This window comes from Eurypyga helias, unplaced genomic scaffold (genome assembly GCF_000690775.1).
Source record: "Eurypyga helias isolate BGI_N326 unplaced genomic scaffold, ASM69077v1 scaffold9729, whole genome shotgun sequence".
Lineage (NCBI taxonomy): Eukaryota > Metazoa > Chordata > Aves > Eurypygiformes > Eurypygidae > Eurypyga > Eurypyga helias.
In genome coordinates this window covers 27725-53281 of record NW_010271382.1, presented here as the reverse complement: position 1 = coordinate 53281, position 25557 = coordinate 27725, and the positions used below count along the sequence as shown (strand labels likewise).

Here is a 25557-nt window from a genome sequence, read left to right as displayed (position 1 = left end):
AAGCTCCAGATATATCCCTCTTTTAATAAAATGTAAGCACTTAAATGTGTTTTCTTTTCAGAATGAATTCTTAACATACAGTTAATCTTTGCAGAATGAACGAGAGAGAATTCTTGAATACAAGAGGCAAGTTCAGAGTTTGGTGAATAAATCCAAAAAGATTGTGCAGCTGAAGCCACGCAACCCAGACTACCGGAGTAACAAGCCCATTATCCTCAAGGCTCTGTGTGACTACAAACAGGATCTGGTACTGTACCCCTTTTTATCTGAGAATGAATATCATGTAAACTAGAGCATGGCAAATGATTTAGTAAATAAACTGTTGAGCTGATAGGTGTAATCCCTTTGACTGCTTTTGGTCAGCATTTAAATTCCTGTGACGAAAAAGCTCTGACTTTCATGGAGTTATGAGTAAACAAGCTAGGTTCTGGTTGGTTAATACGTTTAGTCATAAAAATTATTATGAGTCTGTTAAATAGCATTAATAGTCATAGTTCAAATTAGCACAGAAAAGTCTTATTGATAATTGGGTTGAGATTGTTATGAAGGTGCCTCCCAGCATCTACCCCTTTCTTTTGGTGATTGCTCACCCTTCCAGTGTCTCTCTGGGTCTTTAGGTCAACACTTCACCTAATAAAAGGTGAGGGAGTCTACAATGAGTCATTGGTGTCTTGAGATTTTTTCTGGATGGAGCATGAAATTGGTGGTGATGTTTTCTTCCCGCTCAGTACTGGGGATGCCTGGGTTTATTTCTGATTTTTTTTTTTCTTTACAGTCTGCTTAGATGCATTTTCTGCTTATGTGTTCTTTCTCTTCACTGGTTCCAAATTACCCAGTTTTCCTGTTCTGTTATCTGTAAAACTTGTTTTACCTGATTCACTGGGTTGCACTCCTGCAGTGGCCAGTAATTGACCACTGTGAGTAGTGTTTACGATCTGAGGTTTCTGCTCTCCGCTCTGTCTGTGATCTTCCATACCACATTTTATTCCAGAGTCACAGAAGTTCAGCCCACACAGAGTAACTACTTGTTTACCTTTGCTTATAGTAACAACAGATTTAGGCAATGGTTACCTCACTGTTTGGCAGTTGCTCTTAGAGTTAAGCCTGCTAAATTCTGCTCAGGTGGAGGTAAGCCTAGACAAGTCTGGAGCACCTGCATGATCAGGTCAGTGCAAAGCCTGTAGCCTTTCACTAGTTCTGTCCAAAATTCTGTTTGCTGGCTGTAGAGGTATGATGAAAGGAGAGAGTCAGGATAAATGATAAGAGGAGCTTCGCCCTCTTGGATGTGGGTGGGTTGTAACCTGTACCATGGCCACACCCATGGCTGCAAGGTGTCAGGATTTCTGGAGGCTGGAGCTGGTGGGTCTGGCTCTGCCGCATTTGTTCCCGGTCCCTTCAGAAATATGGATGCAGCACTAAAGCATCCTTATGCCTCCAGCTCGCTGGCGTACAGCCAGGGCAACCCCCAAGTCTGATGATCAACTGGACTGACAACTGCTTAGAATGTTCTATGGCTCCCACTTTGTTTTCTTGGGTTTTCTTCACATGGAAAACAGATTCAGGGAGAGGAGGTTGATCTGTACTGATCTCTTGTCCCAGTATGAAGCCAAGATGCACACCCAGACCTGGCAGCTGGGAAGCAGTCCTGCTTCTGTGACCTAGATGCATCTTCCTTGTCTGTTTCTCCTAGAAACACCATCTTACTTAATTAAACAAAAAATGTTTTGCGTTCCTTACAGAAAACAGTGCGCAAAGGAGATGAATGTATCCTGAAGGACAATAACGAGCGCAGCAAGTGGCTGGTGACCGGTCCTGGAGGAGTGGATATGCTGGTGCCATCTGTTAGTCTTATCATCCCACCCCCCAACCCCTTAGCAGTGGATCTTGCTACCAAGTGAGTTGCTGCCTGGGTTTGGACACCTTCCACTGGGAGTAGGTAGAATAGTTTCCTTAAAATAGCAACCAACCACAGAATCTGGTCTGTGCCCTGATCAGCGTGCCCCCCCACCCTGTAAGGGTTGGGGATTAAGGACTAGACCCTTGACTTCAGGAAATTCACTTCAGTTAAGCTTGCTGGGATGTAGGCTGGGATCTAAAAATATTTAAAACTTAACTTTTACAAGGTTTTTGTCCTCTCTAATAATGAAAGTTATGGATAAATTAATTTCTGATAATTTTTTTAGTAGAGAGCAAGCCTTAACACATTCCACATCTGGTGGATATTTCTTGGGATATTTTGGAGCTATGCTTCAAGGACACACACGTTTTGACCGTAAAATTTCTTTTCTCATCTCAGAATTGAGCAGTACTATGAAGCTATTTTAGCTTTGTGGAACCAGCTGTATATCAACATGAAGAGCCTGGTATCTTGGCATTATTGCATGATCGACATTGAGAAAATCAGAGCGATGACAATTGCCAAGGTAAGACTCCAGCTGGGCTTACCTGTAGACCAGGGTCATCCATGACCTGACCTCTGCTGTCCCAAACTGTGCTTGCTGTGTCCTGTGCAGATCTATGTTCTGCTAAACCGTGGGCCTTCCTTTCGTTGTGTTGCACAGTTGTATACAGAAGTTGTCATTTTATTAAAGGAGAAGTGAAATGCTTTCTCATTCATTCAGACATGGTAAGGATAAATGGGAAAATCAGCTAAGGGGATTTATTACATACTTGCTGCACTTGTTCCCACTGTGCAAGGGCATGGATAGACTTGGGTAGTAAGAGGTAGAATTTCAAACTATTCCTAAGTTATGAAATGGTTATCACAAGAATAGATTAGCTCAAAGGGTACTTCTGGCACTACAATTTTAGAGGCAGCCTGGGTAGGTTTTATCCTAACATGCAATGCCCTTGGGTTTTTTTCTATAGGCCTGTTAGTTTGTTCCTTAATGATTAACTAGTCATAAACCTTCCCCAGTTGCTTCTTTTTTTTTTTTTTTCCAAAATTCTCTTCTACCTCATTTCAGCTGAAAACGATGCGTAAGGAAGATTACCAGAAGATAATAACTGACCTGGAGATCCACTATCAAGAATTCCTGAGGAACAGCCAAGGCTCAGAGATGTTCGGTGATGAAGACAAACGAAAGATCCAGACTCAGTTCACTGATGCTCAGAAGCACTACCAAACCTTGATTATACAACTGCCCAATCAACCTCGGCAGCCACAAACAGGTTTGTCATCCTCCAGGTTTTTGCAGAGATTGAATTGCTTGGGTTTCTTTGTTTGGGGAGTGGTGGTGCATTCTTTTCAGGCGAAAACATTCTCATGAACGTATGAATGGAAACATTTTCAAGAGTTGTGCTGCTGTCTCCCAGTGTAACCAAACTGGCCATGAGTGGTTCTTCCTTTGGTGTGAATATGGGAATAGTCCTCTGAAGTTCATGGAAACTTGCTGGGAAAATGAGAGTAAGTTAGTCCATCTGGTGGGTTTGCAGTTATCGGGAAGCAAAACCTTACTGCTGCATTTGTGGAAAAGAGTTTCTCTTTTTTGTGAAGGGGAGATTTCATGACTTGAAACAGCTGCTTAAGGGCCCAGATCATCTGCCTGTTCAGTTCTACAGATCAAATTAGTGCTAACGTTGGTTGGGCACTGCGTTGGCTTTCTCTGCGTAGGTGCTCAGTTACCTGGCAGTTGACATTTACCCAATTCCTCTGACAGTGGTCCCGACTGAGGCCTGTCCTGTGGGTTCCTCAAACACCATTATCGTTAATGAGAGAAACCGAGAACATGAGAAGCAGGAGGCCTGGCTGCTGATGGAGCTTCAGAAACTTCGGCGTCAGATTGAAGCTTCCGAGATTCGGATGGTCCAAAGAGCTCCTCTCGGAGTGGATCAAGGGGCTGTGCATGACTTTTCAGTCCGAATAAAAGATTTAGAGGTAACTGGATGGGGTTTGGTTTTTTTTGGCATCTCAAGCTCAGTATAACTCTCTGCTGCAGAGCATGCTGCAATTGTATTTCTGATCAGCTGGGAAAGACACACATGCTGTGCAGAAGATTTCCAGTTGGAAGGTAACCATGATGATTTGGATTGGAGTTTGGCTCCTAAGTAGAAGAAGTTGACTCTTGCATTTTAGAAGTCAAATTCTGTCAGGCAAAGGATACAGAAAGCCTGATGTCAAGGGAACATGAGCTCATGTTTAAGCCTCATCCAGGTTAAAGCACTATTAATATGCTTTTGCACAGACCCCACTTTACCACCTACTTCGGAAGGTGAGGTACAAAATGGATAGATGAGGCTTACAGACTATCTCTCTCTCCCAGTTCTTAAGATCTGAAGGAGACTGGAGAGAAAATTAGTAAGAAAAGAGAACAGGTTCAGTATATGAGATGTTCCGCTGCGGTAATGAGGTTGCAAAGGTCTTAAGAGCAGAAGGACCTTGGCACATTGGCTGTGGGCAGTAGGCAGCTGGCAGTGAAGTGTTGTGTTCTGCTTTCAACAGAGCTGAGTTTCAGAGTGGAGGAGGTGCTCAAAAAGAGGTGTAAACTGTTGTGGACTGTGCAAAAAAGAAACCGTCCATGTTACTTACTTTGAAGAAAGCAAGCTCAGGCACTGCTTCAGTCCTCAGTCAAGCTTGTTAGATAACAGCAGGCTACTTGGATATGGAGGCTCAATTGCGTTTGTGCTGTAGAATCACCATTCAGCCTCCCAAAATGTGTAAATCAGGTGTTCTCTTTCCTTAGGGTGTGCAGAATGACTCTCAAATAATGGCTGAAACCCTCAATAAGCATAAGGATCTGCTGCCTAACTTCAGAGGCTGTGAAAAGTATGTGTACTTGCAGTCAGAGATCAATGCCCTGTTTCAAAAACTGGAAAATATTAATGGTGTTTCTGCTGGCTACTTAGACAGGTAAGAAAATTGAGGTTATAGTGATAAATCATTCACTTTCTTCCATAAATCTTAGTCCAGAAACCTGGCTTTTGTTACCAATAGTGTAAAATTACACCTTCTTTCCTACAAATGCTGTACATGTGGGTAGAAACAGACACTTATATGAATTTCTCCTCTTTCCTGGAAGACTGGGGGAAAAAAAAAAAGTGAGAATCATGGGTATAACTGAAATTTCTTCTGTATTGTGTATTCTCCTTAGCTAATAATTTGCAATTAATGAACAATATCACCTTTCCTGCCCCAGTCCATAACCAGTTTGTCTTGTATTGTTTATTTTAGCTTGAATGCACTGAGGTGTCTGCTCCAGCTTATTCTACAAACAGAAGATGTGATCAGAGTTTTTGAAGTCAGACTGTCTGAAGAGGAGACTGTTCCTTTGGATCTTGATAAAGTGGAAGCTTATCGGGCCTGTCTGAAGGTGAGAGGCCAAGACCCAAAGACACAGCCAGGCAAAACTTGTGTCTGCCAGCACTGGTCTGTTGAGCTGGCTGAAACCCTTCCAAAACCACAGGAGACAGAAATGCTGATCCTGTCCTATTTTATGACACAGATGTACAATGCTTTTGCGAATTAATAGGAAGGAATGTACAGGTTACTACTTCTTCCATCCCCTGGTTGTTGATGCCCCTGCAGCAAAGCCAGTGTCATGGAAGGTTTCCATAATCCATTTCTGTACAAAATTATCTGTGTTTATTTGGATCACTTATGAAGCTGGATTTGAAGGCAATACCTCCTTTCTTGCTAAAAGGCTTGATAATTGCCCGTGTTTTCATCTAATTTTAACAGGTAAATCTGAGTATTATTGTGTGTCCCAGCTTTGCCATAGAGTCCATTTCAGATCTCACAGTGAGAACTATCCATCCTGTACAAGGGGAGAAGGCAAAGCGTAACTGCTTTGCTGAGCACAAAGTTGGCTTGCAGAACCAGTCTCTGGCACTGGGCTGGTCCTTTTGAGCAATGAGTGCCTTTGGGAGAATAGGGACTCTTTCATTCCTTCCTGTTCTCAGGTGTAGTGAGGAAAAAGTGTGTAGGTGGCACAAATGGAGCACAACCAGGTTGCCTTTTTATCATGTTAAATGACAGCTGTGGTTCAGTCCCTGGGAGTTGTTCTTAGCTGGTGTAAATTTAAGCTACACAAAAAAAGAAAAAGCTTGAGTGCGTCATCGAAGGGTGCAGTCATCCCTGTGACTGGGGGGTGCAAGGCAGACCACCGTTTGCCCTGTGTCTGCCCTTTGGTGAAGTGTGCACACAGGCAAGTGTGTGTGTGTAGAGAAACATCTCCATGGAAGATGTTTATAAGAATTTAGATTGGGGGTGGGCGGGTGGAGGGAATCTCTGCAGGTTTTAGATAGCGTTTAAAAACCGATATGCCAATCCTTAGGATTGCTTCCGTAGCTGTTCCAAGTGCAGGAATCTCATATACTTCAGTGAAATTTTCTAGTCAGTTGATTCTAGGAACAAGCACGGCAGGGCGGTAACTGCTCTGCGTAGTTCTGAGGAACTGAAATGTGTCATACAGACTATGACAGCAGAGGGCTTTGCTTTAGCGAGTTATTTAAGAGTGAGTCAAACTTCAAACACATTCTTAAGTCAAACTCTGTTTAACAGAATAGGTGTTTCACTTTAAAGGTGTTAAGTCCAGCTGACATCAACCTTACTGAATTAGAAACAAGATCTTTGACAGCATTTTGTTTTTTCCCCAGAAAATGAAAGCAGACCTAAACATGAAGAAGTCATTGCTGAATGCCCTGGAAAACGAGCTGCAGAAAACGCTTCAGATACACTCACAGTCTTGCCAGTCATATACCCTGTATGACATGGACATTGGAAAGTTCTGTGACAAAGTTACCCAGCTAATAGACCGCTGGCAGAGAGCTGATAAGCAGATTGATAACAGGTTGGATCGTATTTCCTCATAGCTTCTTCCTTGCTATTGCTACTAAGATCACCTTAACAGTGAGTCTAAAAGCAGTGATGGGCACTAATCATCCCTTCCAGAGGACAAATGGTGACTTCAGGGCAATAAGACTAGAGCAACTGGGAATAGGTTCAACATACCTGAAAAGTGATTGTGTAAGACCAAGCAGGAAAATGTAGTTATTCATGTAAATGTATAACCTATGTGCTAAGGAGTTGTTCTTTTCTTTTTTTAATTATTATTGCTAATGTTCTTGGATTAAGTACTTTGGCTCAGCATTTTCCCCCTCAAAGAAAGCAACCATGCTTATTCCTGAATACCCTATACCTGAGGGTTAAAAAATTAACAATTATGTAAAAATATCCCAAGTCTTTTTTTCAAATGCTTTATTCAACTGAAGACATATTCTGATTGACTGAGGGGTTTTGTGTGTGTGTGTGTGGTTTGTTTTGGTTTATATTTTGGCTTGAAGTAAAAACCAACCAGTCCTGTTAATAAAAATTGGCTGGTTGCTGGTCATTTTGGTGAAAATTGAGGACAAGAGTACTGAAGTCAGCTCACTTGATTCTTACCACTACAAGGTTTTATCCACTCAGCTGGCACGAAGTGCCAACCTACACGGATTGCAGAGTTGCTCAGGAGTGAGGCGCTAAAAACCCATTTTGGGTGACTAATAACCAGAACAGTTCTCACTCATTTGACATTTTTGTTCAGTCTCCTTTTAGAGCTTTGTGTAGTTTTACCTTGGTTATTACTGTGCCTCATTTACGGAAAAGCGTTTAAAGAGAGAGAAAGAGAATGCACTTTTTATTCTGACAGTTTCCCCTGTTTTTTTCTAGATCATGGGATTTAGAAAGGCAGATCAAACAGCTGAAAACGTACCGAGATCTCTACCAGGCTCTGTGCAAATGGATCTGTGATGCCAAGCGCAGGCAGGATTCCATTGAGTCCATGAAGCTGTGTGATTGCAACGCCATCATGAGATACCTGCACGATCAGAAAGTATGCAGCACCTGAACGGGTTGTCTTCCATTTTTTGGATTTTAAATTGTTTTGCTGTTCAGAAAATATCAGTATTAATGCAGCCCACAGTACAGTGGCCTGGTTTGAATTATAAAGTATGCAAGCTACCAAAAAACACCACATGTGTAGGAGGCAGGAGAGAGGAAATATTATTATCCTCATTACTTTCTGTCAGCACTGCTACAGATTATGAACAAGACCATTTTTGGCTCCTTCATGATCACTGACACTTCTACACATCAGCTTTGAATTAATTCAAGGGACTGTATGATGGTACAATTTACGGGACAAATCCCAGCACAGAAATACAAAACGAGGAAATAGGTCTAAGCTAAAATCAAGGAGCTCTCCCTCCCCAGCTCTGGGGGTTGTTCCCTTGCGAGGTGTTCTTCCCAAGAACAGCTTCCTGGTGCACAGAGAGCTTGCTGTCATGAGAACTGCACAGCTACGGCTCACGTCGGGCCTCGGCCACTGGGCTTGCAGGGGTCTCGTGCTGCAGGTGCCTGCTGACAGAGGCAGTGTGGATGGGAGGAAGTACTGGCAAGTCTCGAGGGAGTGCTTCACAGCTTGCTTTTTTCTTGACAGAACTTGCACAGTGAAATCTGTGGGAAGCGAGACAAAGTTGAGGAGCTTCTCAAGCATGCAGATCAGTGCTCAGCTGCAATTAAGGTACTTGGATTTCGGCATTTTTATGGGGTGTGGTTTTTCATGGTCAGGTGCATCCCACTGTCTCTGCTGGCAGGTGAAATGTTGCCTCCCCTGCGTGTGTGTGCAGAAATGGCTGGGGTGGAGCACTTGTGTGTACAAAATATAATGAAGGCAATTTGTGTGCTTGCGACCTGAAGACCACAGGATAAGGCAGGAGATATCAGTGAGAGCTTCTCTTCAGCAGAAGGAAATCCTCCTTCTAGCCACACCAAACTTTCCAGTTCAATGTTTAAAAAAACTAAAAAGGGAGTAGAGAATAGATTGGCAACTTAGGAATTAGGCCTGATTAGGATCTGGTCTAGGAGGCAAAACAAGTGCAGATTAGCTGGAGGAATGGTGTGCAATAGTCATTAAAACCAACAAGCTATACATGGTTTTGTGGTCTTTGCATTTTTGTTGCTTTATATCCGTGCTTTCTCCAGCTCAATCTTACTTTCTGTGACAAAGATCTGTACGTGGCATGGTGTATGTGATAGGAAAGAGATGCAGAGACAGTTATTTCTGATGAAGTTTTGGTTGATAAAATACCTAGACCAGTTGCTCCCATGAATCTTTTTCACCTCTGGGTAGTCCTCAGCTAATGGAAACATGTATCTTCCCTTTTTTGTAAAATGTGTTTTCTCTTTTTACCTTTGTCATTCTCTTCCACGAGTCTCCCCAGTGGTGCTTGAACTGATGAGCTTCTGTTTATGACAGAGCGTCATCTCTGCATGGACAGAGAAAAGGGAAATGTAGCTTTTTTAATTTAAAAGAACCCAAAAAACCCCAAAAAACAGAACAACCCCGAAACCTTATTTGCATTTTGGGAAATCCAGATTCCCAGAGAATTCCTTGGCTAAATGGGTTGCTAAATGCGTTTTACCTTTCCTTATGGTTTTACAGGATTATGAACTACAGGTTGCTTCCTACAGTTCTGGATTAGAAACGCTGCTCAACATACCCATCAAGAAGAGTGTGGTTCAGTCTCCTGCAGTGCTGATTCTGCAAGAGGTATCTTTCTTTCCTCTCCATCAATCTTCTGAATACATTTGTTTTTCCATGTGAGCCATCATGAGTCATATCCAGCTATACTCTAATAATTAGCACTGTCACTGTTAATGTGTACTAAGCATGTAAGCACAAGGAATGACTGCAGTGTAGTCACTGTGCTGTAAAGTCATACTGGGGCTCATTTAGACAGTAGATTAGCCTTCAGGAATTTACCTCATTCCTATTCAATGTCCATTGCATACATATTGTGAGAAAGTGAGATTCATGCCCCAAGTGGTATAATCACTTTCAACCTGGGAATTAGCTGCTATTAAAAGTTTAACTTGGGCTAGTTGTGACTGTCAGACAGGAAGAGCATGATGAACCAGGGGATGAAGCCTTGGATTTAATATCACAGCAGCCGTGGGGGAAAACACTCTTGGAAAAGAAGGTGTGGGTTTATCGGAAGGGAGAATTTATACATTTGGTGTCCCCAGAAAGTCATGTGAATTTGTGAGGAGGAGAATTTGCTTTTTACTTTGCCAAGTGATATGTTTTCTCAAGTGGCTTGGAATCCTTTAAATGATCTGAGACATAAGTAGGTTCATACCTAACTCTGTCGTACAATTGCTCTAACAATTCTTTCTCTTTTCAAGGCTAGCGAGGCTCAGTCTCGCTACATAGAGCTTCTTACAAGATCAGGAGATTATTACAGGTTCTTAAGTGAAATGTTAAAGAGCATGGAGGACTTGAAGGTAATCGGACTCTTATTTTCTTTGCCTTCTATTTCTGTCACAGGTTAGCAAGCTGTCACTGAATAAAGACTTTCTGCATGTTGTATCCATTCAGAGGAAAGGCAGTGCCCTGAAAGCACATTAGAAAGGCCAGGCTGGATGAGGCTTTGAGCAACCTGCTCTAGTGGAAGGTGTCCCTGCCCATGGCAGGGGGCTTGGAACTAGATGGTCTTTAAGGTCCCTTCCAACCCAAACCATTCTGTGATTCTATTAAAACAATCCACAGAACTAAATCCTGAGCTCGGTAGTGTCCCACAAAGGAGCATATAAGCAGTTTTGTGCATTTTTTGTCAAAGAGTACAGTGTCTTGCAAGGTTACCTCCGAGGTCACGTGTGAGATGGAGAACATTAGCCACCTTGGTAATTAGGAGGTGTGCACCAAAGCGCACAAGAGGTCCACGCCTGCCCATCGGAGCCTTGACCTCAGTGAGAGTACCGTTATCTCAGTGCTGTGAACTTGCTCCTCGTGGTTAAGGGGTCATGCCTCATTTCAGGCCAAATCCACAGTGTTTCAAGTGGAGTAACTCCTGATTTTATTCATCTCAGTATAAACAGAGGCCCATTTAAGAGGTCACATATATGGAATGTGAATCACCTGTTGGAATATTGTGGAGGTTCTAAGTGAGGCTATTTAATACTTTGCTGGTGAACGCTTAGTGCATCGAATTTTACTATCTGTATTGCATCTCCTTTCCCCCACCGAGTACCATTTCCCCTCTGAAAGTTGTTATGCTGATTTCTGAATAAAGTTTGACTCTGAATAAATAAGGATTCCAGAATTTGTCTTGATGACATTAAATAAAGAAGGATTTTTAAGCTCTTGTTGAAGCAGAGAAAAAAGTTGTCAGTGTTAAACTGCACGTGATGATTTTGAACTGGTTGTCACAATGTTTACGGGTTTTTTTGTTTGCTTTTCTGCTATCATTTTGCAGATGAAAAACACTAAAATCGAGCTCCTGGAAGAAGAACTCAGGCTTGCCAGGGATTCAAATTCAGAGACAAGCAACAAACATAAATTCCTGGAGCAGAATCTGCAGAAGTACCAGATGGACATTTCTCAGCTCAAGGCAAAGCTGATGAGTTTGGAGGAGATGAAAAGACAAGCTGAAATGGATGGAAATTCTGCTAAGCAAAACCTGGACAAATGCTATGCCCAAATAAAGGATCTAAATGACAGAATAACCAGGCTGACTTATGAGACTGAAGATGAGAAAAGGAAAAGGAAGTTGCTGGAGGACAGATATGAGCAGCAGAAGAATGACTATGACCAGCTGCAGAAAACGAGACAAAATGAAAAAGACAGTCTTGGCTGGCAAAAGTTAGAGTCTGAGAAGGTCATCAAGGAGAAGGAGTACGAGATAGAAAGATTAAGGGTTCTTCTTCAGGACGAAGGCACACGGAAGAGGGAATATGAAAATGAGCTGGCTAAGGTAAGAAACCAGTTTAGCGAGGAGATGAGTAATTTAAAGAACAAGTATGAAACAGAAATTAATATTAAGAAGACCACAATCCAGCAGATAGCTGCACAGAAAGATGATGATGCAAAAGGCCTCAGAGCCCAGGTTGACAGACTGACAAGAGAGAACCGAGACCTCAAGGATGAGATTGTGAGGCTGAATGATGCCATTCTGCAAACCACCGATCAGCGGAGGAGAGCAGAGGAAGATGCTCTTCAGCACAAGGCTTGCAGCTCTGAGGTGTCACAGCAGAAGCATCAGTTAGAGCTGGAGCTGAAACAGATCATTCAGCTTCGTGGCGAAGACAACTCAAGATACAAGCAGGCTCTTGAGGAGGCTGCCTCAACTATTCAGGAGAAAACTAAGGAGCTGGAAAGGCTAAAGATTCAGCTTCAGGAAGAGGCTAAAAGCCGATGGGAACTTGAAAATGAATTGGCTAAGGTAAGGAACAGTTATGATGAGGAAATTATTAGTTTAAAGAACAAATATGAAACTGAGATTAATATCACAAAGACCACAATTCACCAGGTCACCATGCAAAAGGAAGAGGACACAAATAATTATAGAACGCAGCTTGACAATGCCATGAGAGAAAACAGGAATTTGTGTGAGGAGATTAGGAGACTGAAGAATACGATAAGTCAGACAACAGACAATCTGCGGAAGATAGAAGAGAATGCTCAGCAGCAGAAGGCAGCTGGCTCAGAGCTTTCTCAGAAGAAACAGCAGCTGGAGATTGAGCTAAAACAAGTCATTCAGAGGCACTCCGATGAAAGCATGCGGTACAAACAGTCGCTTGATGATGCTTCTAAGACCATTAAGGAAAGAAACAAAGAGATTGAAAGGCTGAGGAAGTTGTTGGATGTAGAAGCAAGTCAGAGAAAAGAACTAGAGGATGAGAACAGTCAGTTAAAAAGAGTCCAGTTTGACCTGCAGAAAGCAAATACGAGCGCTACTGAGACAATTAACAAGCTGAGGATCCAAGAGCAGGAACTGGTCAGACTGAAAATTGACTATGAAAGAGTTTCGCAAGAGAAAAAAGGCAGGGATCAAGAAAGTGCAAAGTTCCATAGCACTGTGAAAGACTTGCAGATACAGAAGCATAAGCTGGAGGAGGAACTTTGCAGGCAGAATAAGAATGTAATGGAGGAGACATCCAGGAGGAAGAAACTGGAGGAGGAAATAGAAGGCATGAGGAGATCTCTCAGAGAGCAATCGGTTAAAATAACTAACCTCACGCAGCAGATAGAGGAAGTATCTATTGTGAAGAAGAGGAATGAAGATGACCTTAGACACCAAAGAGAAGTATTAGACGGTCATGTGAGAGAGAAGCAGAGATACATGGAGGAGATAAGAAAATACACATCTGATATTGAGACTTTACGCCGTCAGTTGGTCCAAGAACAGGAGCAGTTAAAACAGGCTCACCTACGATACGAGCACTTACAGAAAACCTCTGAGGAGAAAAGCAAAAACTTGAATGAGTGCAAAATAGAAATCGAAAGGCTTCAGTCTCTCACTGAGAACCTAACCAAGGAACACTTGTTACTGGAGGAAGAGCTGCGAAATGTTAGATTGGAGTACGATGACCTCAGAATGGTCAGAAGTGAAGTTGATGAGAAAAATACTGCCATTGCTGAACTAAGGAATCAGCTTCAGACAAGCAGCAAGCAAACCCTGGAACTTCAGGGGTTGATTAATGATTTACAGAAAGAAAGGGAAAAATTGAGACAGGAAATTGAAAAATTCCAAAAGCAAGCTCTAGAGGTATTCGCACATATTTTGATCCCAGCTTTACTGTCTCTCAGATACATAATTAATTGCAGTGTCCACTTGAATCAACTTAATTCACACTTTGCTGTTTAAGTTCACCGTACTTGTCACTAATATCCCCTTTGTGGCCCTTCCCCGGTTCATTTTTAAACAAAAATGGCGGGATTTGTCCACTTTCTCGGCCTTTTACTCCCTGGGAGCTGTGCTAGGGAGCCATGAGCTGTTTTTTATCATCTAGCTGAGCCTTCTCCTTGCCCCAGGAGAAACCCTGGGCCTGTGCCAGTCAGTCTCCACCAAACCATTCTAGGGGAAGATGAGAGTATCGCTGTGCTTTAGTGGTACCCTGCTGGCTGTGTGCTTCCCCTGGCTGTTTCAGCCAGGATGGGTTAGAGCAGTCCTCTGAGGCTGACCTGAGTGCTGTCACACACTGAACCAGCTAAAAACCACAGAGCCAACAAGCTGTCGAAGTGCTGCTTAGCTGGGTAAGGTGTTGACTACAGGTGAGGATTAAAGATGAGGATGTCATCTCTGCTTAAGGTACTTAGAGCCTACTTTTCGTTGACTGTTTGGGGAATTTATGTTCCCAGGTCATTAAAGGCACTTGCAAATTTTACTGTTGGCCCTTATTTCTTAAAATTGAGGTGACAGCATAAAACATTTTTTTTTTTTTTTGTATATCATTCTTCTGCCTGGTTTCTTGTCCAAAGACCTACTGTTTAAATATATGAAAGTGAGCACTTAACAAAAACATTTCTTTGCTTTTTTCCTATACTTGCCCTTTATATCTCATTTCTCATTCCCATTCTCAGCTATTCTTTCCTTTAGTCAGTTTTGCTTTCATTTATTTTGAAAATTTGTATTAAGATTTCTAAAAAAAATTAACATTTAGGATTATCTGACACCTGTGCATATATGTATGCATGTATTACGGAATGCAAGTTTATGTATTTGTTTAATATGGGCTGCATGCAATTATGCATGCTTTGTAGGTGTTTGTGTATATATATGCATATGAAGGCATTAAGTGGAAGGCATTAAGTGAATTTAAATGGGAAGCAATACAGGTAAAATGTGTGGAGTAACATGTGAAGCTAATAATAGGAAAGTGAAAAAAAAAAGAGTCATATATATTGCCTTTTTACCCGTGTATGACCAGACCTTAGCTGATACAAATTCACCCAGGTTGGTAGGATTATGCCAGGTACATCTGCTGAGCGTCAGCCTCTTAATGGGACTCGAACGCTCTGTGTGTGTGTAGGTGTACTGTGAGAAGTATTAAAAAGTTATAAAGAGCTAACCAAATCAGCAGAAAATCAGGGCAGTGGGTAACAGAATGGAGTCCCTGGCAGTACCAGAGACACTGTCAGTGAAGGGACAGTGTGCCTTCCCTGGTTTACGTCTGTCTGTGGTCTTGGGTGAGGCAGTGCTGCAGCTAGAGTCTTCTCCAGTGGCAGCTTGCTGCAGGTTAAATGACAGGCTGAAGAGCATTTAAGTGGAGAGCACAACTCTTAACCAGCATAAACTCTAACCATCCTCTCTTGGTTTATTTCTTCTTTAAAATTTTAGGCATCCAATAGGATTCAAGAATCCAAAAATCAGTATAGTCACGTTATGCAAGAAAGAGAAACCCTGCTGATAAAAATGAGTGCTTTGGAGCAAGACAAAGCCAGGCTGCAGAGATTAGAAGAGGAGCTGAACCGTTTGAAAGTTACCCTGGAATCAGAGTCTCGTTTGAAGCAACGCCTGGAAAGCGAGAAACAACAAATCCTGAATGACCTCAATCAGTGGAAAAGCCAGCACTCCCGGACAGAGGAATCCATAAGGAAGATCCAGTGTGAGAGAGAGAAAAGCGAGAGGGAGAAGAACAACCTGAGGAATGAGATCGAAAGGCTGCAGATGGAGATCAAACGGATTGAGGAGAGATACCGGTGCCGCCTGGAGGAGACTGCCGTCAAAAACCAGTCAGAGTTGGAGTCCGAGCGTCTCAGACTGCAAAGGGAGATCGAGAAACTCAAGCAACGCCCGTATGGGTCCCACAGATCCACGCAGACTGAGGAAGACTTTTGTATCGATGCCTCCAAGTTGCTGTTCAGTGGGCTGCGGAAGAAGGTTACAGCAATGCAGCTGTATGAGTGCCAGCTGATTGACAAGCTCACGCTGGATAAACTGCTGAAAGGGCAGAGGTCAGTAGAAGAAGTGGCGGCTGACATTGAACCCTACCTCAGAGGGGCAGGTGCTATTGCAGGGGTGTCTCTTTCACCCAGGCAGAAATACTCTTTCGTTGAGGCCAAACGGAATCAGCTGCTTACAGCAGAAAACGCAGTCCTGCTGTTAGAAGCCCAGGCAGCAACAGGAGGCGTGATTGACCCACACCGAAATGAGATGTTAACGGTGGACAGCGCTATCGCCAGAGATCTGATCGACTTTGATGACCGGGAACAAATCTACACGGCAGAAAAGGCCATCACAGGATTTAAAGATCCTTTCTCAGGCAAAACCGTGCCTGTGTCTGAAGCCATCAAGAAAAACTTGGTTGACCGAGAAACTGGGATTCGTCTGCTTGAAGCCCAGCTGGCTGTAGGAGGGATTGTTGATCCTGTCAACAGTGTTTTCCTACCCAAAGATGTAGCTTTGTCCCGTGGGTTGATTGACAAAGACCTGTACAGGATCCTAAACAACTGCCAAGGCGCTACAAAGAACTTTGTTGACCCCACCACCAAGAAGGCAGTCACTTACATGCAGCTGAAGGAGAAATGTAGGATTGAGCCACACACTGGTCTGCTCCTCCTGCCAGTGCAGAAGAGGAGCATGTCATTCCAAGGGATCAGGCAGCCCGTCTCAGCAGATGCACTGCTCGAGGCGGGAATTATTAAGGAATCAACAAGGAATGACTTGGAAAGAGGTGCGATTACAATAGAAGAAGTGAGTGAAAGAATTATAGATTTCCTTCAGGGCTCTAGCTGTATTGCAGGTATCTACAATGAGGCTACTAAAGAGAAACTTGGCATTTACCAGGCTATGAAAATAGGTTTGGTTAGGCCAGGCACAGCTCTTGAACTCCTAGAAGCCCAGGCAGCCACGGGCTTCATAGTGGATCCTGTCAGCAATGTGAGGCTGCCCGTTGAGGAAGCTTACAAAAGAGGCCTCGTTGGAATTGAATTTAAAGAGAAACTTCTCTCTGCTGAGAGAGCTGTCACTGGGTACAAAGACCCGGAAACTGGAAACATCATTTCTCTGTTTCAAGCAATGAACAAAGAGCTCATAGAGAGAGGCCATGGAATTCGTTTGCTGGAGGCCCAGATTGCTACCGGGGGAATCATCGATCCCAAAGAGAGCTACCGCCTGCCAGTAGAGACGGCCTACAAGCGTGGCTACTTCAATGAAGAGCTCAACCAGATCCTTAGTGATCCAAGTGATGACACCAAAGGGTTCTTTGATCCCAACACAGAGGAGAACTTGACCTACTTGCAGCTGAAAGAAAGGTGCATAAAGGATGAAGCAACAGGGCTCTGCCTTCTACCCCTGAGGGAGAAGAAGAAGGTGGTGCACACCTCACAGAAGAACACCCTTAGGAAGCGCCGGGTTGTCATTGTAGATCCAGAAACAAACAGGGAAATGTCCGTGCAGGAGGCGTACAGCAAAGGCCTCATCGATTATGACACCTATACAGAACTAGCTGAACAGGAGTGTGAGTGGGAAGAAATAACTATTACAGGATCAGATGGTAGCAGCAGAGTAGTCCTTGTCGACAGGAAAACGGGCAGCCAGTATGACATCCAGGACGCTATTGACAAAGGTCTGGTGGAGAGGAAGTTTTTTGACCAGTACCGTTCTGGCAGTCTAAGCCTGACGCAGTTTGCAGACATGATCTCCTGCCGTAATGGCACTGATGAGGTGTTCCGGCACGAGTCGGTGACGCGGTCTCCCACAGTGCTGAGTGTCAGGAGTTCTTCCTCGCTGATCAGGAGCGGTTCTTTCTCAGACACCCCAGATGAGTGCAGTCCCATTGCAGCCATATTCGACACGGAAAACTTGGAGAAAATCTCCATTTCGGAAGCTATCCAGCGGGGCATCGTGGACAGCATCACTGGGCAGCGGTTACTGGAAGCCCAGGCCTGCACCGGGGGCATAATATGCCCGATGACAGGCCAGAGGCTTTCGCTTCAGGAAGCCACTGGTCAGGGCATCATTGACCAGGATATGGCCACACGGCTCAAGCCGGCCCAGAAGGCCTTCGTAGGGTTCGAAGGCATAAAGGGCGGACGCAAGAGGATGTCGGCAGCTGAAGCAGTGAAGGAAAAATGGCTGCCTTACGAGGCTGGGCAGCGGTTCCTTGAATTCCAGTACCTCACTGGAGGTCTCGTGGACCCAGAAGTGCGTGGAAGAATAAGTACTGAAGAAGCCATTAGGAATGGATTGATTGATGGTCGCGCTGCCCAGAAATTGCAAGACACGAACAGCTATCCCAAAATTCTGACCTGCCCCAAGACCAAACTGAAAATATCCTACAAAGATGCGATGAATCGGTCAATGGTGGAAGACATCACCGGGCTTAAACTCTTAGAGGCAGCTTCCGTTTCATCCAAAGGCATATCCAGTCCCTACAACGTCTCCTCGGCCCCCGGCTCTCGCTCTGGCTCTCGCTCTGGCTCGCGTTCAGGCTCACGCAGCGGGTCTAGGAGGGGAAGTTTTGACGCATCTGCAACCTCTTCATATTCTTACTCCTACTCAACCTTCAGCAGCGGGTCTATTGGGCGCTAATAACAAGTGAGGGAATGTGTCTGCATTTTAATAACATTTAGATCATTCTATATCCTCTTTCCTAAAAAAAAAAAAAAAGCCAACAAGAAGGCGGCAACCCAAAGCAAAACCCTCGAGTCTTTCCTGGGCGTGTTTAATTTCTCTTCTGAAAAAGCTGTAAAATGCTTGAATGCAAGTTGATGGAATACAGATAAGGGGATGCAAAAAGTCATGTTTGTGAATTTTGAATTTCAGTCCCCATTTCTTTGTAGTGCTTGGATTTTAATTGGTGTCTGTGTATTTTAGATACTCCCCTGCCTTCTCCTGCTATGTGTAACTGTCAGCCCCCAAGCTGATAACTGCCGTTTGGAAGTCTTGCAGTAGTTATTTTTTTTCCCCACGTATACCTTTTTCAATTTGCTGTTTTGAAGAAAAAAATATTAACAATATGGTCAGAAAATGCCTTTAATATTGGGTTTGGATCTATACTATAACATGAAAAGCTCTGTCTTCCAGATGCTCTACTTTCCTGTGTTTGGCTAGCCATTTTCTTGAGTATAACTTGGTGGCTATAAAGGGCTATTATTAGGCTGGGCTTTTGTTTTACTGTCACCCATATATATTTTCTACTGTTTTGCTTGATTTCCATGTAACGAAGAAAAGAAATCTAACTGCACCAAGTGAGCTGTTCTGGGCAATAAACTTCTGAAATTTTAAAGTATTTGTTGTGCGCTTACTGGATTTAGCTATGGACATTCCCGGAGGCACAGATTAGAGAAAGATTTTAAAAAGTAGCAAGTACTTGCTTTGTCTTAAAAAAATAGCGTCCAGGCATAGTATTTGTCATGATGCTGATCCATCATTTTTATGAATGTAGACTCCCGATTCTGCGCTTCCGGTAGGAAAACGGAGACAGCGCCCGTCATGGAAACTGTGCCCCTAGAAGCAGACAGCCAGTTTCCACGGTTGGTCGCAGACTTGATGCTGACCAGACGCGTGTTGCTTCTGCTGGTGACCCGTCACGGTGCCTTCCTGCTGCCTCCTTTCGCAGAGCTGAGAAACCAGGGCAGGGCTAGGTGACCACGGGATTAGGGGACACAATGCGTCCTCGTAGCAGGGGGATTGCTTACAGGAATTCAGTGCGCTTTTAGCCAGCTGCTAGTATGGGGCTTTAACAAAAAAAACCTGTCGGTGTAATTTGTCAGTCCCGGAAATAAACTCTTCGTGGAGGTAGCTGAAAGTGTTGCCTGAAGCACACACCTGCTTTTAGCCGTGTGTGGTGTAGGAACTCCACCTGGCTAGGAGTTTTATCAGTTGCTACAGATAGAGAGAAGCTGATAGGCACAAACGCTAATCACTGTTAATGATGCTGCCTAATTATTGTCGCGGGCTCCTGTTCTGCAGTAAGGGATAGCACAGGTTTCGACACTGCTGCCTCTGGCTAAAGTGTACCTTCTAGCCTGAAAACCAATTCCAGTGTTCTCTGAAGGGCAGAGCAGTGTATAAAACCTCTGCTCTGTACAAAGTGGCTGCGGTTACTGGGCTAAGAAATTAAATGGGCTGGTACGAGTGGGTGGTAGGCACCTCTATAGAAAGGAGGTGTGAAATTGCATCCCATCTCCTGGGACGCTCCACAGCTTTGGAGGTCTCTCTCTACACCTCGTTAGCTGTACCCTCGAGGAAGAGCCAGCACCTGAATGCTGGGTGAGGAGAAGCAGCCCTGTAAAAAAAATCACTGCTGTAATCCCAAGCTGTTTTCAGCAGTTTTAAAAGGCCATGAGGTTCCTGGGCTTTACAGTAAAAGTGAAATTGGTCATTGATGAAGGAACATCTGATGCAGAATTGCCACAGGGCTTATGTTTTGCATAAGACAATCCTGGCATCTCTGGTAGGTGGTTTAATGCTCCATCCTTAGATACTACTCTTTTTCTACTGCTGGACCTACATTCTGTTTTATTGTGGTGACCTAAATCTTAAGACCGTCCCCCGGCAACAACGATGACGTTGTGCTCCCCTCGCTTGCACTCCCGCAGCAGATGCTGGTGTGGCATTGGTCGGCAGCGGCTGTACATGGCCGGGGATGTTGGGTGCAGGTGCCCAGGGCCGGAGCAGCAGGTGGGGCAGGTACTGGTAACACAGGGTGCTAAAGAGCTAAGTGGGGAGTTTCCCTCCACCCTAAAAAGGTGCTGAGGAAGGAGCTTGAAGGAAGAACCTTCAGAGCAGCTGAGGTCAGCCAGCAGAGAGGCACAGGAGGTGAGCACATCTGGGGGGACAGGGTGTTGGGGAGCTGAGGAGAGTGGTTTTGCATCAGTGCCTGGTGTTCGTGGGGTAGGGGAGGCTTGCCTGGGGTTTGGAGAGCGGGCAGGCTGTGGCGTGTTACAGTGTGATGCCTTGAGGGTGCAGAGATGAGTGTGGGGCTGCTGCTGTGGGCTTGGGGCAAGGTGTTCATAGCTCTTTTGCATCAAAAGTTAAACAAACCTTGTTCATGTGTTTCAAAGAAATGATGAGCAGCTCTGTATGGCCTCTGCCGCTGAGACAGTAATTCCTTAGTTCTGAAAAGCTAGAATAAACTGCTTGGTCCAGCCTTGGCCGTGAGCAATTCCCTCTGTGGGAGAGGTGCTGGGCTGGGCGTACCCTTGGGCAGCCCTGTAGTTTGCAGTCAATTCTCTGAAATTGCTGTCTCCTGCTTCCTCCCTGTGCCTTGGGGTAGGTGATGCTCACACTGTTCGATGGGGAATGGGTGCTGGGGGTGCTGACTCAGCCCCTAGGGCTGGGGAGGGCGCAGTCGTTAGTGGGGTCAGCTCCCGAGAGAGTTGGGCTTTGCTCTGAACAGGGTTAGAGTTCACTTCTTAAGCATTACATGGGCTGAGTTAATGGCCTTGATGCGAAATTCCCGTCCTTCGGCTTGAGTCTGGGAAAGGACTGCTGCTAAGGACCCGAAGTACGTAAGGCACCGCAGGGTTTGAGCAACACAGCAGTGCTCAATCCGGACTTCTGTCTGTCCCGTGCTACTGAGAAATGCACATGTGCCGCGGTTAATTAATAGCCTTGCCTTATGAAGATGAAAGAGGGGTGAGGAGACTTGCAGAATCGTTGTCTGAATTATTACTAAATTAGAAGTATACAGAGAATGGTTTTTTTGGGGTTGGGTTTTTTTTTTGGTGGGGTTTTGAAATTATTTTTTAAGGACTTGTTCCAATTTCTATACACACTTATATTATAAATCTGGAAGAGTCATTTACTTCGTTTGATGTTTCTGTGAACCTAAGCTCTTCTGAGATGAGCCTCAGAATAATGCTATACTGGAAAATACTTTTTTTTACATATCAGTTCCTAGGCCGCTCCAGATAGGCTGCACATGCAGCTTTCCGACCTGTGTCTGCTACCTTGTTGTTTAATGATTATTCACCCATGATTTGAGGTTTAACTCCTTGTGGGTTTCTTTGTATTTGATGGAACTGTGACAACACATTTGCTGCATATATAACTGCATCATATAATAAAGAAAAGGCAATGTTTGGGGCTCCATTCATTACCTCTCGGAGACGGTTTCTGCTGTAGTAGTTTGTCAGCAAAACGTTTTAGGGTGGAGTGAATCGAGTGGGAGGTTCCATTACTGGACCTGGATATCCATCTGTGAATACATCAGACATTTAAGTAGCTGATCCCCTGTAGGTTTTGTCCTGTCGGCAGACTGGGGATGTACGCTGTGCACTCCTTGGCTTCGTGCAGTCCAGGTGCAGCCGGTGAACCAGGGAGTGCTTGATGTCCAGGGTGGCTGCTTTATCTGGGGATAATGTGGTTTGCCTGGCTGCCTGTCCCAGCAGCCACAGGTTATCCAGGAGACCCTGAAAAGGGAAGATGAGGATGTATAAAGGAAACTGGCTGGAAGAGTGGACTCCTCACCATCCACCACAGTCACCGGCTCATGCCGACCAGTGGTGACTCCGTGAAAAGTGGTGAAAACATACTAGTGTAGCACTTGAGGAGGGTCTGAATCCAGCATGCACTTTAGAGAAAATTGGTTGTTATGAGCAAATGGTGAGGATTAGGAGGTCAGTGGGAACTGAGCAGTAAAGCACCGTAGAGGGATAAGTTTTCCCTTAAATGCTGCACCCTCTTCGTGCAGATGGACCAGGGGGTCCTCGTTGCTCGGCCAGTATATGGCAAATACTTAAACGAAGGTGGCTGAGTTACCTGGCACTGCCGGGTGACAAAGCAGCTCTTTCCTTTTTCCCTCAACCTGCCAACAGACATGCTCGTGCCGTTTCCCTCGCCAAGGCCAAAGGGACGCATCCTGTTACCTGCCTACAAGTGGCAGCTCGGTTTCTTGCAGAGGTCATGATGATCCTGTGAAATGATCACAGGATCAGATGATCCTGTGAAATGATCACCGTGATTCCAACAACGCTAAAACAGCAAACAGAGAGGAGCTGCTGAGTCTCTGACTACAAATAAATCCTTTACTGTATAAAAAGCCTTCCTGTTCCCATGAAGTTGAATTTTTAATGGCTGAATCACTGAATGGTTTTATCCTTGTTACCATTAAGAGATGGCTGTCATTCAACACGTGCGTTACCTCGGAGACCTTGACCTCCTACTCAGCCGGGGAGGCCTCTCTCCTGCATGGCACAAAACCAGAGGAGAAGCACATCTGGCCGCTCTGTAACTACACTTTGTGAGCTGAACCCAGGGACTTTTGGGTTCCTACTTGGTTTCCCAGCTGCTCCCTTTACTCCAGGAAATCCTGTAGGTCCTCTGGGGCTAGGCTTACCATTAAGCCCAGGCAGACCAGGTTTTTCCCTCTTTAAAATGTTTCAGATTTTATTTATTTTTTTTTTAACTAATGTATTTGTTTTCATATGAAGAAAAGCGAAAGAACAATGTGCTGGGAAGGTTTTTACAAGCAACTAAGGGTAGAACTGGGATAGTGCTTGGTTTCTTGGTTCAGCTAAGGAAACGAAAAATATAAGCCAATATTTCTTTTTCATGTGGTTTTATTTTAAAACCTTGAGGTTATATTTAGTTCAGTTTAAGAATGTTGCTGTAAACATTTGCATTTAGGAAATACTGGGCAAGTCTTTAAACTCTTCTAGATTCTTTTAAATTGTAAAACCGTACGTGGCATTTAGCACAAGTTTCTAAGTAGCTGTTATTGATCTGGTGTTGTTTGGTTTTCTGGCAAATAATTGCTGGGGGCAGGTGGGAAGGAGTAGGAGGAATGCACTTTTCCATAGCCTAGGAACTTTAGAGTCTCCATTTCTTTAAGGTTGCTATTAGGGCTTCTGATCCAATGTCTCTAATGGTATTTAACTTACCTGTGGGCCCTCTGCCATGAAAGCTGGAGGAGGAAGGGTACGGGTTTCACCATTGTTTGGAAAATGCAACAGTCATGGCCTTTGCAGACAACTTGGCTCTATTAAGTGAATGTTGGGACAAATGCAGAAAAATATTGACATTTTTGAGGTCTTCTGTGAACTGACGGGCCTCAAAACAGAAGGGGAGAAGTGCTGTGTGCATGACGTGGGAGGGAATGTACCTCCTATGCTGTGCTGTAACAGGCTGCGGTAGTTTGTGAGGAGTCAGCACAGACTGTAGCTCGTCCGGGTTGAGCTCTGACCCCCAAACTGAGCTGTCACTAGAGCCAGGACTGTGTTTTGGTCTACGCTGCATTGTGCTGCCACAGCCCTTTGTTTATTCCCAGGTGGCCCTGACATCCTGGGATGCCCAGAGGACTGGTTATTGCCATAGGTAGCTGTGCTGTCTCTGGAGGAGTGCAGAGGGGTTCTGACCCACCTGGGCAGCAGGAGCCCAGGCTGGAGGTGGGAGCTGGAAGTCTCCTCTCTGCCCCTGGCGTGTGGAGCAGCTGAAGAAGAGCGTGGAGAGAGCAGCAGAGCTTTGAGGTCATCTTCACTCCTGGCCCCTCTGCAGGGGCTGCCAGCAAGGACTCTGGTTAGTGTCAAACCTGAGGCAGGCTTGTGCCAAGTCTATTGCCCTGCTGGGAAAACTGGGTTCTGATAAACTCCCCATTTTGAAAGAGACATCAAACATTGTCGTTGCCTGGTTGAATGAGATCAATGCCTGGGTCTTATTCATATATTAAGTGTATGTGAATTGTACATGAGCTCCAAAGACCTCCTTACTGGAAATGTATTTGTCTCTGGATAAGAGCTTTCTATAGCAATGGCAGAGGGAGTAGGACTGGTAATTAATTTTATCCCCCCCTACCCCAGACTTCTTGGCCATTGCAGTAGGCATTATAATTTAAAGAAAACTATTAGAAACTATCAATTACTTGAACTTCAAAGAACGTTGGTTGCACCTTTGGTCCAGCATCCTTGTCTTCTTTTTCTACAGTATCACCCTATAAAAAAGAGAATCCAGCTCTATGTCCTTGCACATTCAAATAAAGCTTTCCTCGTTCATTATAGCTTTTTGCTCCCCTGATGCAGGAAATAAGAGCCTTTAAACTCAGACATATGTGCATGTTACCTGTGCTGCATTAGCTTCAGATCTGTGGATAGATTTATTCCCTCCCAGCACTGTGTAACTCAATTCCCTGCTGATCTAAGGATTTGGAAATAGTGAGCCTTCCTACAGGCAGGGCACAGCCCAGCTGCTTCCCTGGTCCATCATCTGCCAGTCAGGGATACTGGAGTGCTCTCCAAGCACCGCATTCATAGAATTTTTAGGTTGGAAAAGACCATTAAGATCATCAAGTCCAACTCTAAATCTAGCACTGCTAATACCACCACTAAACCATGTCCCTAAACACCTCAACTACACGTCTTCTTAATACCTCCAGGGGTGGCAACTCAACCACTTCCCTGGGCAGCCCCTTCCAATGCCTTACAAACCTTTCAGTGAAGGCATTTTTCCTAATATCCAATCTAAACCTCCCCTGGTGCAACTTGAGGCCATATCCTTTTGTCCTGTCACTTGGGAGAAGAGATCAACCCCCACCCCTCCACAACCTCCTTTCAGGTGGTTGCGGAGAGCAATGTCTCTCCTCGGCATCCCCTTCTCCAGGCTAAACAACCCCAGTTCCCTCAGCCACTCCTCACAGGGCTTGTGCTCCAGACCCCTCCCCAGCTCCGTTGCCCTTCTCTGGACACACTCCAGCACCTCAGTGTCCTTCTTGTAGTGAGGGACCCAGAACTGAACCCAGGATTTGAGGTGCAGCCTCACCACTGCCCAGTACAGGGGGACAATCCCTGCCCTCGTCCTGCTGGCCACACTGTTCCTGATGCAGGATGCCATTGGGCTTTTTGGCCACCTGGGGAC

At 44.6% G+C, this 25557-nt stretch overlaps 1 protein-coding gene across 1 annotated transcript in view; it reads left to right on the top strand.

Moving 5' to 3' along the window:
• DSP (desmoplakin) overlaps positions 1 to 18294 on the top strand; it is a 29411-nt gene extending 11117 nt beyond the window's left edge. The window contains exons 10-23 of the mRNA XM_010158795.1: positions 95 to 247; positions 1740 to 1894; positions 2297 to 2423; positions 2967 to 3171; positions 3660 to 3877; positions 4683 to 4849; positions 5171 to 5309; positions 6595 to 6788; positions 7649 to 7811; positions 8418 to 8501; positions 9423 to 9530; positions 10166 to 10264; positions 11236 to 13527; positions 15100 to 18294. Coding sequence (XP_010157097.1) covers positions 95 to 247; positions 1740 to 1894; positions 2297 to 2423; positions 2967 to 3171; positions 3660 to 3877; positions 4683 to 4849; positions 5171 to 5309; positions 6595 to 6788; positions 7649 to 7811; positions 8418 to 8501; positions 9423 to 9530; positions 10166 to 10264; positions 11236 to 13527; positions 15100 to 18294 — 7299 coding nt within the window. The remainder of the gene's footprint in view (positions 1 to 94; positions 248 to 1739; positions 1895 to 2296; positions 2424 to 2966; positions 3172 to 3659; positions 3878 to 4682; positions 4850 to 5170; positions 5310 to 6594; positions 6789 to 7648; positions 7812 to 8417; positions 8502 to 9422; positions 9531 to 10165; positions 10265 to 11235; positions 13528 to 15099) is intronic.
• The last annotated feature ends 7263 nt before the right edge of the window (positions 18295 to 25557 follow it).